The 16,297-nt window shown below is 53.4% G+C and overlaps 1 protein-coding gene across 1 annotated transcript in view; it reads left to right on the top strand.

The window, feature by feature from the left end:
• Nucleotides 1-387: 387 nt before the first annotated feature.
• Nucleotides 388-16,297, top strand: part of DGAT2 (diacylglycerol O-acyltransferase 2) — a 29,772-nt gene continuing 13,862 nt past the window's right edge. The window contains exons 1-2 of the mRNA XM_004683213.1: nt 388-765; nt 14,657-14,785. Coding sequence (XP_004683270.1) covers nt 645-765; nt 14,657-14,785 — 250 coding nt within the window. The 5' untranslated portion in view covers nt 388-644. The remainder of the gene's footprint in view (nt 766-14,656; nt 14,786-16,297) is intronic.

Raw genomic sequence — 16,297 nt, forward strand, 5'->3', positions numbered from 1 at the left:
GATATTCAGGAGCCTAACCCTACCCTAATCCCCTTTCCAAGGTGCGCCCCTAGCACCTCCCGCCAAAAGACAAACACAACTCCCACACGCCCTCTGCCTGCGCCGCACGTGCTGGCTTTCCCGGCCCACGTTCCAGCTGCCAGACCGTACCATCCTCGCGGGGGGGGACGGGGACAAGGGGAGCCGCGGGAGCAACCAGGCGCGCCCCTTGCCGGGGGGGCTCGAGCTCCACGTCCCTCGCACACGCCACTTTACGCGCGCACAGCGGGGTTCCGGGCGCCGTGGGCGCTCAGGCCCGGCCGAGCCCCTCGAGCCTCCCCCGCCCCCCAGAACGCGGGCGGGCCGCGGGTTGGAACGGTCCGCCCCGCCCCCGCCGCGTCGGGCCCCGCCCCGTTGTGAGGTTATAAAGTGGCGCGGTCCAACAGCCCGCACGGTGGCAGCCACCGACGCTCCGCTCTCGGCTGCTGCTCCGGCCGCGACGGGCCGCCTGCCTCCTGCAGCGGGTGCCATAGCCGCCCCCGCGTCGGCGTGGTCCGCGGGCTCGCGTGCTCGGCGCTAAGCCCTGGCCCCGGCGGCCGGGGCATGGGCCAGGGGCGCGGGGTGAGGCGGCTTCCCGAGGGGCCGTGACCTGCACCAGCCTCAGCATGAAGACCCTCATAGCCGCCTATTCCGGGGTCCTGCGAGGGGAGCGTCGGACCCCGCCTGACCAGAGCGAGGGCCCCAAAGGAGGACCGGTGCTGTCCCGTGAAGGCTCCAGGCTCTGGGGTGAGGACTGCTGAAGGGTCTGCAGGGTCTTTGGGGTGCTGAAGCCGCCAGTTTCAGGAAAGAACGTGAAGGACTCTGAGGCGGGCGGGAGTTGTGTGTGTGTGTGTGTGTGTGTTTTATAAAGATTTGTTTTACTTATATATACAAGAGCTGGGGTGCAGGTCAGAGGTGGGGTGTGAGAGAGAGAGAATTCACCACAGAGTGGGGAGCAGAACAGGCATACTGACTGAAATACAGGGCTGCGGGGAGCGGCAGGTGAGACAGCACAGGTGTGCCAAGCCACGTGGTCAGTTCCCTGGCTGGGACGCATAACTTCATAGTGCCGGTACTCACCCTCGTGCCGCCAGGGAGGCTCCTGCCCAGGTTTGGTCCCTGGGCAGGTTGAAGCCCTAACCCCTTAGTTTTCTTACTGGGAACGCACCCTCCGCCCAGCCCCCATCATCTGGGTCTGGGATGAAGGAAGAATAATTATTACCTAGCCGGATCCAAGCAGCTTGGTGTGGTAGTCAAGTCTGGGTTTATTCTCCCCTCTGGCACTCATCAATTTTTGTGATCTGTTACATCACTTTCCTTCCCCCAACTTGTTTTCCTCAGCTGTGAGATGGGAGTGCAACCAAACCATCCACCCTATCCACCCTTCTTAGCAACTGGGGATGTTGGAGAACTACTCTCCGCACCTGACGTTAGCAGGGGGCCCCAACAGCCTCCCCTCTCCCTCACCAGGTGGAGCAAACAGAGACCGGATGGGGCAGATGACAAGGGTTTTGCAATCCCCTGAAATAGCCACCAGACAGGAACCTGGCTGGGACAGGTGTGTCTGAACTGTCCTCTGCCCCACGCCCATCTTCTCGCCCAGGCTCGGGAGCCCATTCAGCAGCAACTGTGGGCCTAGCACACCTGCAAGGTGGGAGGGAGGACCCTGGGTGCCCTCCAGAGAGTCCGAGAGTCACTGAGTCAGTGAGTCAGAAGCCGAGTTGAGAAGGAACCCCAGCACTCTCTCCACATCAGGAGGAGCATTCCTTCCACCATCCCCACCCTACCTGCAGCTGGAGAACTGGGGCAGGAGGAGTTTTAACATAAGGTTTCCTTAGCAGATACCTTGGCCAGCAGGTTAAGTACTTTGGCTAGCAGATTAATCTGGGAGACCCAGAGACATCATCACAGCTCTCCTGCTCTGAATTTCTTATTTGAAGCCCCACTTCCCCCTAGTCTTTATTCCACCTGTTGAACCTTTCCTATTTAGGATTTTTTCTTTAGTAACAGTTGCCCATTCTGCCCACCTTCATTATAAAAATAAAACCTGCCAATTATTGGAACTTTGAAAAATAGAGAAAATCAGGATAAAAATTAAGTTGCTAGTGAATCTACTATCCAAAGGCAGTTTCCTATTGGCATTTTACTTTATTTCTTTATAATTTTACTTATGCACAATTGTATAAAGTTAGGGCATGCTGTGGATATAGTCCTGAGTTCTGTTTTCTCCTTCTTAATGTTACATCTTGTTGTTCAAAATTCCTTATTATATTCTAGTGACTGCAAGGTAACCGCTCTGGACTGAGCCAGTTTCTGGTATGGGCGTTCGTCCCTGTCAGAACTGCTCCTTGCCCTTGGAGAGAGCAGGCTGCTCACTCTCGGGCAGACAACTTGTGCTGCCCAGGTCCCTGAGAACCTCTGACAGACTGGCCTCTAAGAGTGCTTTGATGCCATCACAGGGGAAGGGACTTGCCCACGATCAATCGTGCTTTCAGAAATGCCTTTCTGTCTCTAGGTGATCGGATAGGCATGCGCTTTGTGGTGGCCCTTTCCGGATCCCCTTCCCTTGCGTGTGCTGCCCCTTGGCTGCGAGCTCTGTCTGCCGGGAGCCTGCTCTCACGTGCTTGACCTAGAGTTTGTTATTCAGGACGACTTCCAGCAAATGATCTTACCCATCATATAATATTATATCAGGAGCATCCCCCATGTTGTGAAAGGTCTTGGAATTTTTTTTTAATTGACTGCATGGACTTCTATTATGGGATGTAGCAATGGGTGGTATGAAATGCAAACCAGTTACTTTAGCTCTCTGGCTTTATTTTGTGAAAGACTGGGAGGGGTAGGGGAGGGTACTAAAGAGAAGTTTATGTTATCTAGGCATCTGCATTAGGCCTGATTTCTACATCCTTGGTCTTGAAGACACTCCCTCGGTTTACTTCTGTGAATAAGATTCCACCTTTGTGAGGTGGTGAACACCTTTGTCGTTGGCGGTGTTCAAGGAGAGACCATGGATTCTGTGAAGGGAAGTCCTATGAAGGGTGAGCCAATGAGCTAGATACCTGAGTTTGGCCAAAAGAAAGGCTACGGTGGGAGCATGGGTAGGTGGGTGTATGCAGGGGAGAGGGGTGGGGGTCTGAGTTGGGACTTTCTAATCTCTTAAAAGACTGTCATATTCCCGCTGTGAAGGCTGCAGAGTTAGTCACATTTGCGTCCCTGCCTTTGCCTCTAGACACAAGGCTGTTAGGTCAGAACCTCTGACACCTGCCTATGTCCCCGGGGTTCAGTACAGCACCCAACATGAGATAAGGGAAGCCTCACTAAAATATCAGCTGATTTGTTCTATGTGACCCCTGAGTCATATCAGGAAAGTGGTAGGATTGGGGAGGGGGAGTGATTGAAAAGGGGGTGACTGGGTTAATATAATGTAGCAGCCCAAAACAGCTGTTGAGGACTGTAATAGACTGGGCTTTGTTGGGAATGGAACTCCCCTGCCCTGGGGGTATGCAGGCAGGGGCCTGGTAGAGGATGTAACTTAGAGGCTAATTATTGGGGGTGATTCTGGAACTGGGTAGCAGTCTTGTAGTCTAGTCATAATCCATAGGATAAGGGTAGCCTCTCGTGTTCCCCTCTCTGCCAAGTCTCTGTAGGTTTCTACCCCCCATGTCCCCACCACTCCCCCACTACCAGGGATGCACCCTCAGAGGTATTAACGTGGGTTTCCCTGGGCTGGGAAAGAAGGGCCAAGAGTAGTATTTTATTAGTGGCTGGGTGAGTCAGTGACCAGTGTGGAAATCCTGTGCCACCTCCACCCTCCCACTCCAGATTTCAGCAAGTACTTGAGTCATAGAATCGTAACTATCAGTTAGCACTGGATCCAACCCAGTGCTCACATCTTAATGGGAATATAGGGGTCCCAAGTGGAAGGGGGCTGCAGGGTCACCAAAGCCGGGGTTAGCGCCCAGATCCACCTTCCTTTCTGTGCCTTGCCAAAGGACAGGCAAGTGAGAGAGGAATGAGTGCCCGAGGGAAGTGTGGTGAGGCTTTGACGACTGCACTGGGGTCTTACCGGCTATTGTCACTGCTCAATGGTTTCTTGAATGAGTGATTGTTACCCCCAATATCCACTGGGGGGGGGTGGCCTAGTATCCCCTGCCATACTTTTTGAAGCCTCCCCAGCTTGCCCTAGTGGATAGAGATTGCATGAGCCCCACAGGAGCTTTAATAGTCAGGTGACTGCTAGTTGCTACTCATCATACTTCAGATCTTCCAGATGCTACCTGTGGCCATGAAGCTCCCTGGGTGGCTCCCATGCCTCTCAGCCCCATCTGCCAGGACCTGGCCTTCAGCATCCCCGCCAATTCAGTCCTAGCTTGTGACCTTTTTTGTGTGCTGCCCTTTTGCTGGATCTTTCCATGACTGGTTTCTGATCTTTCAGTCTCCTGTCAAACCACCCCATCTGGAAAGCTCCCCCCTAGTTGCTACATCTTATTTTTTACAGCCCTTATCGTTGCCTAAATCATGTGTACAGATCTATTTAAGCAATTGTCTCCATAAGAATGTCCTCCCCTTGGCAACAGAGACCTTGCCTTGCTTTCTCAGTGTGGTATCCCCCAGCCTCTAGCTCAGTGCCTGGCATGTAGTAGGCGCTCAGTAAATATTTGTTGATAAATGACTCATTAATGGACCTCAGCCCTCACGAGTGCTGCTCTGTTCATGGCAGGAAGCCCCACTTTAAACTGCACTGTGATCCTTTAGTTTTTCTTCAGGTGTCCTCCTTGCCCACCTGCACTGAATGTTGAGAATGCAGCTGTTTCTACCCTGGAGACACCCATAGGTTCTACCTGGACTTGGCTGGATGGGATTTTACTCTCCCTGTTTGGAAAATAGGATCATAAATCTTAAAATTCTCGTGGGTGTGGAGATTCAAGTTAACCTAAGTGGAAAGTGCTTTGTAAGCTAACTTGTGACACTCGTGTTAGTCCTTGTCATTTATCCCACGTGGCATGGGCGGCTCTCCCCTCGTGGGGAAAGGAGGTGGGGAGAGAGCACACTCTAATCTGGGGCAATCAGGATGGCTTCCCCAAGGGGGAACTCAGGCCCTTCCTTTATGGATGGCGCACTTCTGGGTGTCAGGCCCTGTACTACACACACCGGTCCATCAGTCCTGGTTCCCACCTTTGAGGAAGTGAGATGAGAGCATGTACAAAGGATGACAAAGCAGAGTGCCCCACACAGTGACAGGGAAGGAAGCACCTAGAGGTAAGGAGGGTAAGGCAGCTGACCATTCTGGAGTCAGGGAAGCCTTCCTGGAAGATATGACAGTTAACTTGGATCTTATAAATAGGTGTTTGCAAGCAAGCAAGAACTTTTGGGTTGAGGAAGTATAAATAGAGGCAAGAGATTTGGGTGGGAAGGGCAGTCTGGCTCCAGGTCCTCTAGGAGACCAGTCTGGCTAAGGTTCTAGGGGGCTGAGTGAGAGACAGGATGCTGTTTCCAGGCGGGGGGCACCTATATCCGAGGGGATATGAGAGCTCTTGGGAAGGGAGCCTGATGTAGTCAGACTTCCAGGACCCCACCATTACTGGCACTTCCTGGGCACAGAGCTGCTGCTGCAGATTTGAGGGCCTGGGGTCTGTCCAGCCCTGCTCTGTAACTGGACATTTTGCGCATCTCAGTAATAGCCCTTCCGTACTTTCGGTCTCCTCGTCTGTATGACGGGACATCTGCCAGGCTACAGATTCAGGAAAGCTGCAAACACTTAGGGCCTATCAATAGAGGAAGAATCATGAATTCCTTATATTCCTAGAGCAGATTTAGTCATCGTGAGCAATGGACCTGAGCCTTACTATTTCCCTGTGATCATGGGAAGATCCTGCCCACTTACACGGGAAAGGGAGCTGGATTCGCAGCTTCTGTGGATTCGGAAATGTGATTCCAGCACTGCTGTGGCTGCTGAGAGATCGTGAGGGCCAGTCTCCTCATGCTCGGCCTCAGCTTGTCCTTGAGCAATGGGCTCACATTCTGCTGGGCACCCAGCCTGCACTTGCTCATCTGCTGTGGTGAGACTCCTTGGTGACGGACGTGTCTATAGGCCATGGTGTTGCCATGGGGAGGCCGTCCCACTTTAGTTGGTAGCTATTTTTTTTAATGTGTCAGGAGGTAGAGATGGTGAAATTGGTCACGGGGTCCTCAGCACTCCCACCAAGGGGCCTGCTTGCAGCTCCAGGGTATCAGGAACTTGGCATTCCGTGAGCCCCACATCCTTGACCTTACCTAGCAGTACTGTACTCTACTTCCTGAAAACCAAACATCTGACAAGGCAGGTTTCTGGAGTAGCCCATGGAGGGGCAGGTAATCTCTTTGGGAGGATGTTTCATGGGTAAAATTCATTAGTACATTCTAGAGCACAGAAGGCCCAAGGTATCAGGAGCTCAGGTTTCAGGTAAATCAACGTCAACTGAAATGTCCTAAAGGGGAAGCTGAGACAACAGAGAGGGGAGGAGGCCCAGGTCCTATCAAATCTGTGGCTTCCTGCAGGAGGCCGGAAGATCAGCCAGCAGGAGTCCACTGAGCCCAGTCAGGTCCTGCTGGTCAGTGCTGAGCACACCCTCCACAGCTGTGTGTTGGCTTCCCAATGGTTTGGCTTCTCTTTGGGCCAGATAGCCCAGTGGGCTCTTCTGTAAGACACCTAACTTGCAAAACAGAACCCTTAAAGGGGGTGATTATTAGTCTTTCCAGAGCATTCACCTGTGTATTGGGACCCCGTAAATGGCTGGCTGGGTGCCTTGGGTCCCTAAGGCGCCAAGTTGATGCAGGGAGTGGGAGGAATGGGTGGCAACTTCCCTGGCCTTCAGGGTTGGGGCCAGACCTTCCTGGCCTGGCACACCCAGGCCTTCATGGCTCCCTCTTCACTTCCTTAACTTAACTCAAGCACTCATATAGTCTTTGCTCCAGCTGGTCTGAATTGACTTGCAATTAATCTCTCAGACTTGTATTCTCTCCCTTCTGTGCTTTTGTTAATGCCTTTGCGTGAGGCACTTAGAAAGCACTTGTTTAGCCTCTGCCCTTCTCTCCTGTCCTTTGAGCTTCTACTGTTGCCCCTGCTTTTTACTCTGATCCCTCCAGCCAAAGGAGACCTGTCTTTCCTGATGCCCCAGAAAGTTCCATTTGACCTTTTGTCATGGCCCAAGTCACAGGGTTGGATTTGGCTCTGTTTTTCTCCAGGCCCATCTTCATCACAGTCCCCTCAAGCACCCATCATTCAGCAGACATTGACAGAGTCCTTATCTGTATCTGACCCCGTGATGGGCAGAGGAATGCCACTGAATAAGACATGGTCCCTGCAAACAAAAACACTCTCCGGTAATGAAGGAATGAGTGCATGTGGTGGGGAAAGAAGAGGCTGCCTTTAGGAACGTCAACCTGGAAGGGTGGGGAATGTCCTCCAGCAGACCACTCAGTGACTGGCCTGAAGTTAACTGACCAGCCTAAACCTGGAGGTGACAAAACTATGCTGGGGGTACCTACAGGCCTGTCCAGGAGTGTTGTCAGGTCTCTCTGAGCGAGGGTGTGGTAAGGTACAACACGTGAAAGGTTTGCAGGAGCCCAGCTCCAGACTGGACTCTAAGCAGCACGTGTCCCCCTCCAGAGCCAGGACCGACCCTCTCACCGTCGTATGTGTACACCCTCTGAGCAGTGCCCGGGAGGCTTGGACAGAGTTTGCTTCTGCTCCTGGAGAAGTGACATCTCCTTGGCAATTGGCCCAGCTTCCTGGGCTCTCTGGGGCTAGAAGGGCCTGCCAGGGTCAGTGTGTCCATGCCTTTACCTTTCTGCAGACTTATACTCAGCCCCTTTGGGGTAACATGAACTGACTGCTTCACAATCTTCTTGGCAGCTGGTGCCTAAGGGAAGAGCATTGGTCCAGTAGTTCCAGGTGTGGCAGTGTTGGGGGCATGAACAGGGCCACTCAGGGAGTCCCTTGAAGCCGTTCACATCTCTGTAACTCCCCTGCATCTTTCTGTTGTTGAGAATTAAGTGAAATAGCTCTCTGACATGCCAGATACTACGTGACTCTTCTCCATAAGTTGTTTAGATTCCTTACAACAATCCTGAACCATCACCAGGGACGACACTGAGTCTCAGGGGAAATAACTTTCAGGGTCTCGCTGCAGGTAGGAGTCAGGTCCTGGTTTGAAAGCTCTGCTGACACCAGTGCTCCTGCTTGTGGCTGGGCAGGGGTGGCAAGAGGCATTAGCAGGAGAGGGCACCCAGGCTCCCTTGATAATTACCAGCTTTCACAAAGCTCTTTCCTTTTTACAGACCTCTTGCCTATACATTATCTCATTTTAATTCTCAACAATTTGGTGAGGTAGGTATTAGCAGCACCATACAAATGAGGAAACTGAGGCTTGCGCAGGAAGTGATTCATCAGGGCTGCACTTCCTGCAAGTCGGGGCCAGGCACTCCCAGCACCCAGCCTTCTGTCCTCTGCACCTGCCCCAGGCTGCCATGTCTCCCCAGATGCCGGTGGTCCAGGAGGGTGGAGGAAGCAGTGTGGGCCCAGCGGCATGAGTTGGAGCTGCCAGTAGTGCCCCTGCTGCGCAGGGGGGCCGCCTTGCCCAGTGCCTCCTCCTCATGGGTCATAGGATCCTCTTTCCGCTCCCTCCAGCTCTTTACCCAAATTATTTGATCATAGTTCTCAATGCTGCCTGATTGACACAAGATATTATGTTTAGTGCTTTCTCTCTCCTGTGGGATTTAAGCCCCCACAGGTGAGGCCACCTGCTCTGTTCACTGCCATTTCCCCCGTTGCTGTATGGTGCTGGGCACCTCCTCAATGCTCCATGCTTCAAGTCTTATCCCTCCCCACCCACCTCCTCCAGGAAGCCACGTACGGTTACACAAGCCCTTCTCTGTTCACACCTTCTGTTTTGGGTAAACATGAACCCCCATTCCTGGACTGATGAACATTCTGTGCTTCGGTCTCTTTCCGAATCTTTTCTCTGGCATTTGCCCCTGAGTACAGTGCCCACTTTCCTCCCCTTACCCCCTATCTTTTCTCCCAGGCCTTGGAGACTCCACTGCCACCCCGTCCTCTTAACACACAAGCTCACGACCATGCCTCTAGAAAACCGTGTCTATCTGTCATACCCCTCTTGCTCCGGTTGGTGGTAGGTGCAGTGTCGGCAGTGACCATTCAGTCATCCAACAGATGCCAAATGTGCCTTAGGTGCATTTTTTTAATTTAGGTTTCCCATCAACCCTGTGAAGATTTTTAGCCTCACCTAACAAATCAGAAAATTTGAAGCTAAAGGAGGATAAGTGCCCTGCCCAAGGTCACAGCCATGCCCAGACAGAACCAGTCCTATCTGAGTTGGGTGTTTGGGACTCAGATCCTATCCCACTCAGCATGTGCCAACGGGAGCCCAGGAAACCCTGGTTTTGTCAGCTGCTGGTGCAGCCTCTCTGGTCACTCTGCTATCAGATATTGGACAAGGAGCTATTCAGACACACCCACTTCCACCCCCACCCCTGAGTAGGGCCCTGGGACTGAGGGTTGTCAGGCCCCACTGCCACAGCAGCTCTGGTTTTGCCTTGCAGTAAGTAGCCCCATTTGTTGAGGCACATGGTTGGGGGTTCACATTCCTTGCATAGCCATATGCAGGAGAAGATTGCCATTAGACCTGGGCATGATACAGGGCAGAGCAGGCAGCACCCCCCCTTCACCAGGGGTGTGTTCCTGAAGTCAGGGTGTGGACCCGTGTGTGTTGTGGGACCAGCCCTCACTGGCATGGCGTTTTGGAAGTGAAGGAGGATGCAGAACCCAAAGGCCTGCATTGAGTCCTGACTCCCAGGCACCCTGCCCTCGAGCAAGTGGCATAACCTCTTTCAGCTTCATCTCGCCTTGTGCCATTCATGTGAAATTTGTTCACCCCTGCTTCTACTTTCCCAGTGAAGCCCCATATACGTGGAGGGAAGGGGCTCCTTTCTGGATGACAGAAAGCTGCGCTGGGCCTCTGTGGAAGGCCTCCCCTCTTCTGCCCTCCCCACACCTCAGGACAAGTGAGCTGTGTAAAAGAGCTGTGTAAAAGAGCTGTGTAAAAAACAGGTGCTGGGAGCAGCTGTTTGAACTGGCTCTTGGGAACCTTTCTTCATGGGACTACTCAGCCCATTCTATGACCTCTCTTCCCTTCATGAGAAAATGACATGCCAGTGGCACTCTGTTCCCATCATCAGTGGTGGGGCTGGGCACGTTCAGTCTAGCTTGGGCATCTAGGCCATCACTGCCTCAGGGGTTTATGGATTTGTTCACTCACGCAGTAAACCTCTGAGTTCCTTGTCTCCTCAGGCCCCATGCAGAGCTCTGTGCATGCAGGTGAATCAGGTACCAGCCCTGGCACCCAAGAGATACTGGCAAGGGACGATGACCAAGTAAATTGACCCTGGGATCAGTGTTGAGAGGGGGTGCAGTGCGCAGAGTGCCGACAGAGGCCGTGGGAAGGTGGGGAAGGAACAGGGCAGCTGGGGCTGGGTTAGGTGCGAGGTGCTCTGCCGGCTCCACCAAGGACGGGCAGCAGGCTCAGGGTGGCAGCGGCAGTATCTGATTACAGCACTTGCATCCACACCGGCTTCTGCTGGACCTTTCTAGCCAGGGGCTGCCCAACCGAACCCTCACTTCCCATCTGCCAGCCCACTATACAGAGCTGTTGCAAGGAGGCAGGCCTTAGGTGATGTCCTCAGGAAGGCAATACCAGAGCCCAGGCTGTCGGTGAGTTCATCCCTGCCCCTGTTTTATAGATGGGGCAACTGGAACCTAGAGAGGTGACATGGCTTGGCCAAGGTGGTTGAGGGATCAGTGGTAGAACTGGGACTTGAACCCCAAGTACTGCTTAACCTAATGCGTAGTGCCTGCTTCCAGACTGCCCTTCCCTCTGTAGGAAAACAGGTCTCTGCCCACGCCGATCCCCTCTAGCTTCCCCCAGGTTGCTGGGTGGGGGAGAGGGGAAGATGTATTTAGGGGGACCTGCAGCATGGAGACAGAATGCCGGCTTGGAATTCGGCCCTGAATTGAGTCCAACTATACCACCCTCTGATCGAGTGGCCGTAGTTGGCCATGTCACTTAGCTGAGCCTTTTTTTATCACCAGCAGAATGCAGTAATGATGCCAGACTCAGAGGCCAGTTGAGGAGTCAGTGGAAGTGCTGAGGTTCAGAAACTTCACTGACCTTGTGGGCAACTTGCAGGCAGGAGGCGGGGGCTTGGTGCAACAGCCAGGGCAGCCCTGCTCTTCGTCTCATTCAGCAAACCTCCCTGAGTGTGTGCTCTGGGCCCGGCCCTGGCAGGCCTCTGGGAATCCAGCATGGATCAGACCCAGGCCTGCCCCTGGGACAGCTCCCCGGGAGATGGAGAATGGGCTTATATCAGAATCAGCAGTTAGCATAAGGGCTGCGGGAGCCCAGAGGGAGACACCCTTTCTCTTGTGTTTTCAGTTTCTCTTCACATTAGGTTCTTTCCATGGGTGTGGGTGTGGTAAGGTGGCCTCTGACAGTTCCTGGCTTGCATGGGCCTTAGCATTTATTGTCTCAGGGAAGGAAAGACCGTTCTCCAAAGGCTTGGCACTGTGTCCATTTTGAAGGATGTACTATTTTATCTTATCATTCAGGATCATCTGGCAGGGGAGGCAAAAAGGGGGTTTTCTAAGCGGAGCAGTGAGGCCATGGGGGCTTGCACGGGGAGGGTGCTAAGATTAAGCACTGTGCACCAGGTTCCACTTGAGGGCTGGGTTCTGGGTCAGCCCGGTTGGGATGACCTGGTCAGGGGACCCCAGGCCTATGAACAGGAGTGGCCACTCCCTTTAAGCAGCCCTCGCTGACTCAGATGGAAACATCTGTCACTCTTCAGCAGACCAGGCATTTCCTGCTTAGTTGCTGAGGAGGTTGAGGGAAGAAGGGAAGGGGCAAAAAGAGAACAGTGAGTGGGGTGGGAAAGCCTGATTCCGACCAGCTTACCATGGGTCTGTGTGATTTCCCAGGTCTGGATAGTAGGGCACGGGCTGAACCAGACGCCGGAACTTGTTTTATACTCTAACCTTACCTAATTCAAGAGATCTAGAATAAGCTGAACAGATGGATGTGGGTTAGCAGGAGGAGCATTTTTAGGTCTTTTCAGTTCCAATGGGAGAAATGTCACCAACATGGAATTACCATCCCTCCCCCCATGCAGTAGTGTTCCACAGAGTGAGTGGAACCATTTGGCCCTGACCCGAAGGCAGGGTCTAAACATCCAGCCTTTCCTTCAGCCACCACTGGAGCTATTGGCCTTGGCTCCTGCTTGAAGTAGAAAGTAGTCAAAGTAGACCGGTCTGATGCGCTTTGGGCCATTGCCTTTTTTTTTCCCTCCTGCCCAGCAGAGGGGAAATCCCCCAGCACCACCCTCTTTCTCCCCCCACCCCTCCCCTCACTTGTCCTGAAACTTTGGCCCGAGGATCTTGCTGAATGCCGATTTTGCTTGATTAGATCCAGACTGGAGCCAGAGGTCTGCATTTCTAAACAGCTCCTAGACCTCACTTTGAGTAGAACGGTGCTCGAGTACATTCTGTATTCTCCCCAGCCAGGGTGCCCAGCCTGCCCCAGATCCAAAGCAGGGACTGTCCTACCCTTAGCTGCATGGCCCCTGCCCCCCGCTTCATCCCTCTCAGCTGCTGGGGGTTGGCTGGCAAGCCAGCCCTGGCATCAGGGGTTCAGGCCCAGACTTGGGCCTCACTTCCCTACCCCACTCCTGGACAGATTTACCAGTCCCTGAACACAACCCACCTTTGCACTTGCTGCGTTCCACCTGGCAGTCAGGGAAGGGAGAGGTGCCTTGGCGGGAGTCAGGAATCCTAGGTGCCAACCCTGGCTCTGCCACCTACCCCCTATGTAACCTGGGCAAGTCAGTGCTCTTCTCCCCACTCTCCTTGCCAGGTCTCTACTAGACCCCAGAGGGCCTCAGGCTCCGGGATGGCTGTTGGGCAAATCTGGAGGTGGGCCGTGGGAAACCTGTGATGGTACAAGTTTTATACAGAAGGGGAGGGATTAGTTGTGAGGCTGGAGTGCCTCTGTGGCTCAGCCTCTTTACTAGGCTTTGTGAGTTCACACACTGCACCTGCAGCCCAGTTAATACCGGGGAGTGTTAGATGCCACCGAGTGTGCCCTGGGGGTGGGGCAGTGAGCCTGTGGTCTTGCCTAGGTTTCCATAGTGGGTGGAGCTGAATTCTGAGCTGGTGTCTGGCCCTGCTGCTGCGCCCTCCCCCATTCCTTTGCTTCATCAGGCCTGGTAAAGGGGCCAGAACCAGTGTGTCTACCTTGAGACCTGGTGTTATCTCCCTGCCTTCTAAAAGTCAAAGCAATTGTTAACTTTCAACTGATGAGGGTTATGCCCCTTTCTAAGCTCTGCTGTGACCTTGTTGCTCTACAGATTTTGAAGAACTGCGAAAGCTTGAATGTAATTCCCTAAACCCCTCTCCCAGCAGTAGGGCAGGTAAAAGGTCATGAGACCCACAAGGACAATCTTGCGCCTAAGTCCTCCATGCTCCAGGCCTCACAGAGTGCCTGGTGTGAAAAAATGTTGGCCCAGCACACCGTAGGCACTCAGTAAAAATGTGCTGAGCACAGACATCAGTTGGAGCTCATCCGATGAACAGTGGAAGACATTTAACTGTGGCTGAAATGAGCAGTGTGATTAGGACTACAAAAAATATTTTAAAAATCAATTCATATTAGTGAGGGTTTGAAGTGGCCCTCTCCTTTGGTCCTGCTGCCCAGACGACTGGGTGTAGCTGGGGAACTTCGTTGGTGCTCTTTGCTCTTCCCCAGGCGTCCTGGCCTCATTGCCTATCAGCTTCTGGGGTCCAGGCATCACCTGGGGCTCAGCCACAGCTAGTCAAAAGCACACAGCGTGTCCTCACTTCCAAGTTTGCCACTTGCTTAGTAGTGAACATAATTGCAGTCTCTGTGTCCTCCCAAAGTTTGCCAGTCACTGGGGCCTTTGAGGAAGCAGAGGTTCCACCTGCTTCCTCTCTGGGCACCAAGCTTTGGGTGCTGAAATGAATGAAGATAAAGTATTAATTCCTCTGAAGGTGGCAGTAGTGGATGGTGGAGGTGGGGTCAGAGGGCTCGACTCCCTGGGGAAGGGTCTCTTTCCTGGGAATAAGTGGAGCCAGGCAGGGACTGGGGGTGCTCAAAGTACACTGAGTGAAAAAAACATTGCAAATTGGATGTTGAACCTCTGTCCTTGGCCTCACAGACACAGATAGCAAAGATTAAATATTTGTCCTGGATCCAGATAAAGGATGAGGACAGGAGTTTGATTGGGGGGGAGGGGAGGGAAGAGCCTCCTCTTGGCCCAGCTCCTGGGCCAGCCTCTCCGAATACCTCATCAAAAATATCCTGGGAGAGAGACACCATTCCCATTGGGCATAAATAGAAACGGGCACAGGGAAACATGTGAGTAGTCCAGAATCACAGAGCTGTTGTCTGGCAGGGCAGGATTTGAACCCAGGTTCTATGGTTCATGCTTATCTCTATACCTAGAAAGTGCCCACAGCAGTTTGAGGTTGAAGGGAAGGTGACAACAGGCTGACATGTCGTCTCTGTTGCAGGCACTGGCTCCAGCATCCTCTCCGCCCTCCAGGACCTCTTCTCCATCACTTGGCTCAACAGGTCCAAGGTGGAAAAGCAGCTGCAGGTCATCTCGGTGCTGCAATGGGTCTTGTCCTTCCTCGTGCTGGGTAAGCAGGCAGGGCCACCAACCATGGGGGCAGAGCAGAAGCTCTGGGGTGAGGGCTCAGAACTTCCTTCTCCCCACTCACCATTTCACCTTTCGGGCTCTTGATCAAGCACTCTACTCCGAGGCGTGTGCGAAGGCTTAACTTCCATGCCTGTTGGCCATGCCATTCCTGTTTTACGAACAGGAAAACCAAATCTCAGAGAAAGTAGGTCACTTGCCCAAAGCCTCACAGGTCTGTCTTCCCTGTGCCATCCTGCCTGCCACAGTAGTGTCCATCAGGTGTGTTCCTTTGTCTTAGGGTAGTGTGGTACCCAGCTGGGGTCCTGACTCTCACAGACATCCGCCATGACCTTACATAGGTGACGTGAGCTCTCGGTGAGCTCCCGCACCTCTGACGTGAGGAAAATGCTGCCTACTTCATGTCACCTTTGTGCAGATTAAGAGATGGAGTGGTGGCATACGCACAGGGCCTGGTTGTGTTGCCCCCGCCCCAATCACCTGGAGCTGGTATTGGAACATGCGTTCAGCTCACCCTCCTGCAGAGCCATGACTGACAGCTGCTCCCTGTGGCCCTGAAGTGCTGGCTCCTTTCTCTCCACTCTCTCATGGCAGTGCTTAGGCTGCTGCTTCTGTAGTTCCAGGTTGGTGCCTTTACTCCCTGGGTTGCCATCCAGACTCAGGTCAGGACAGTGTGGATGGTCTGGGAAGAGGAAAGGGTTGAGATCCGGCACCCCAGCCCTTTCTGCTCCCCCGGCCCCGGTGTCCTAAGCATAAGGAGTAGCTGCCCTAGCTTGTTAGGGCAGACAAACCTGCTGCCGCTTCATGACCTCCAGTGCCCGAGGGCAAGTCCCTCCAGCAGCTCCTCTTCCGCCCTGTCCAGGCTGGGGATTATCCAGAGTTATGAGTCTGTTGTGACCTTGTCCTTCCATTGGTAAGCAGGGGCTTCTGGGGCCACACTCTGGGGCAGCTCCACCCTCTTCCCTCCCTCTTCGCGGAGAACCAGGCACTCAGTGTCTTCCTTGAGTGCCCACTTAACAGGTGAGAGAGGGAGACTGGCAAGGGCTCAGAGTCTCTGAGATTGTGAAGCTTGTGCAGTTGGCAGAGTTGGGGGTGAAGGGAAACCCAGAGCGCTCACCAGAGAGTCCACTTTTCCAAAATCCCAGCATTAGAGGTCCTGATGTGAAGCACAAGTCTCCCCCTTTTAGCCCAGAATGGGAGCAGAGAGGAGTGTCCACAGCTCCTGAATGTGCATGAGGTATGTGCATATGTTTCTAGGGAGAAGGAGACCTAACTATGCATGAGGTATGTGCATATGTTTCTAGGGAGAAGGGTGTCCACGCATTCCTGCAGGGACATATGGCTGCAAAGAGATACACTGGTCTGAGGAGGAGAGCAAATTCAACTGGCCCCTCAGGGCTCAAAGCCCCAACTTGGCTGTAGTCAGCCACTTGGAATCCTGGAGTGGAGGGTACAGTGGAGGCCAGATCCTTTCCCAAAATCACATGAGAAGGAA

The sequence above is a fragment of the Condylura cristata genome, unplaced genomic scaffold (assembly GCF_000260355.1).
Source record: "Condylura cristata isolate star-nosed mole 26May11 unplaced genomic scaffold, ConCri1.0 scaffold00015, whole genome shotgun sequence".
Lineage (NCBI taxonomy): Eukaryota > Metazoa > Chordata > Mammalia > Eulipotyphla > Talpidae > Condylura > Condylura cristata.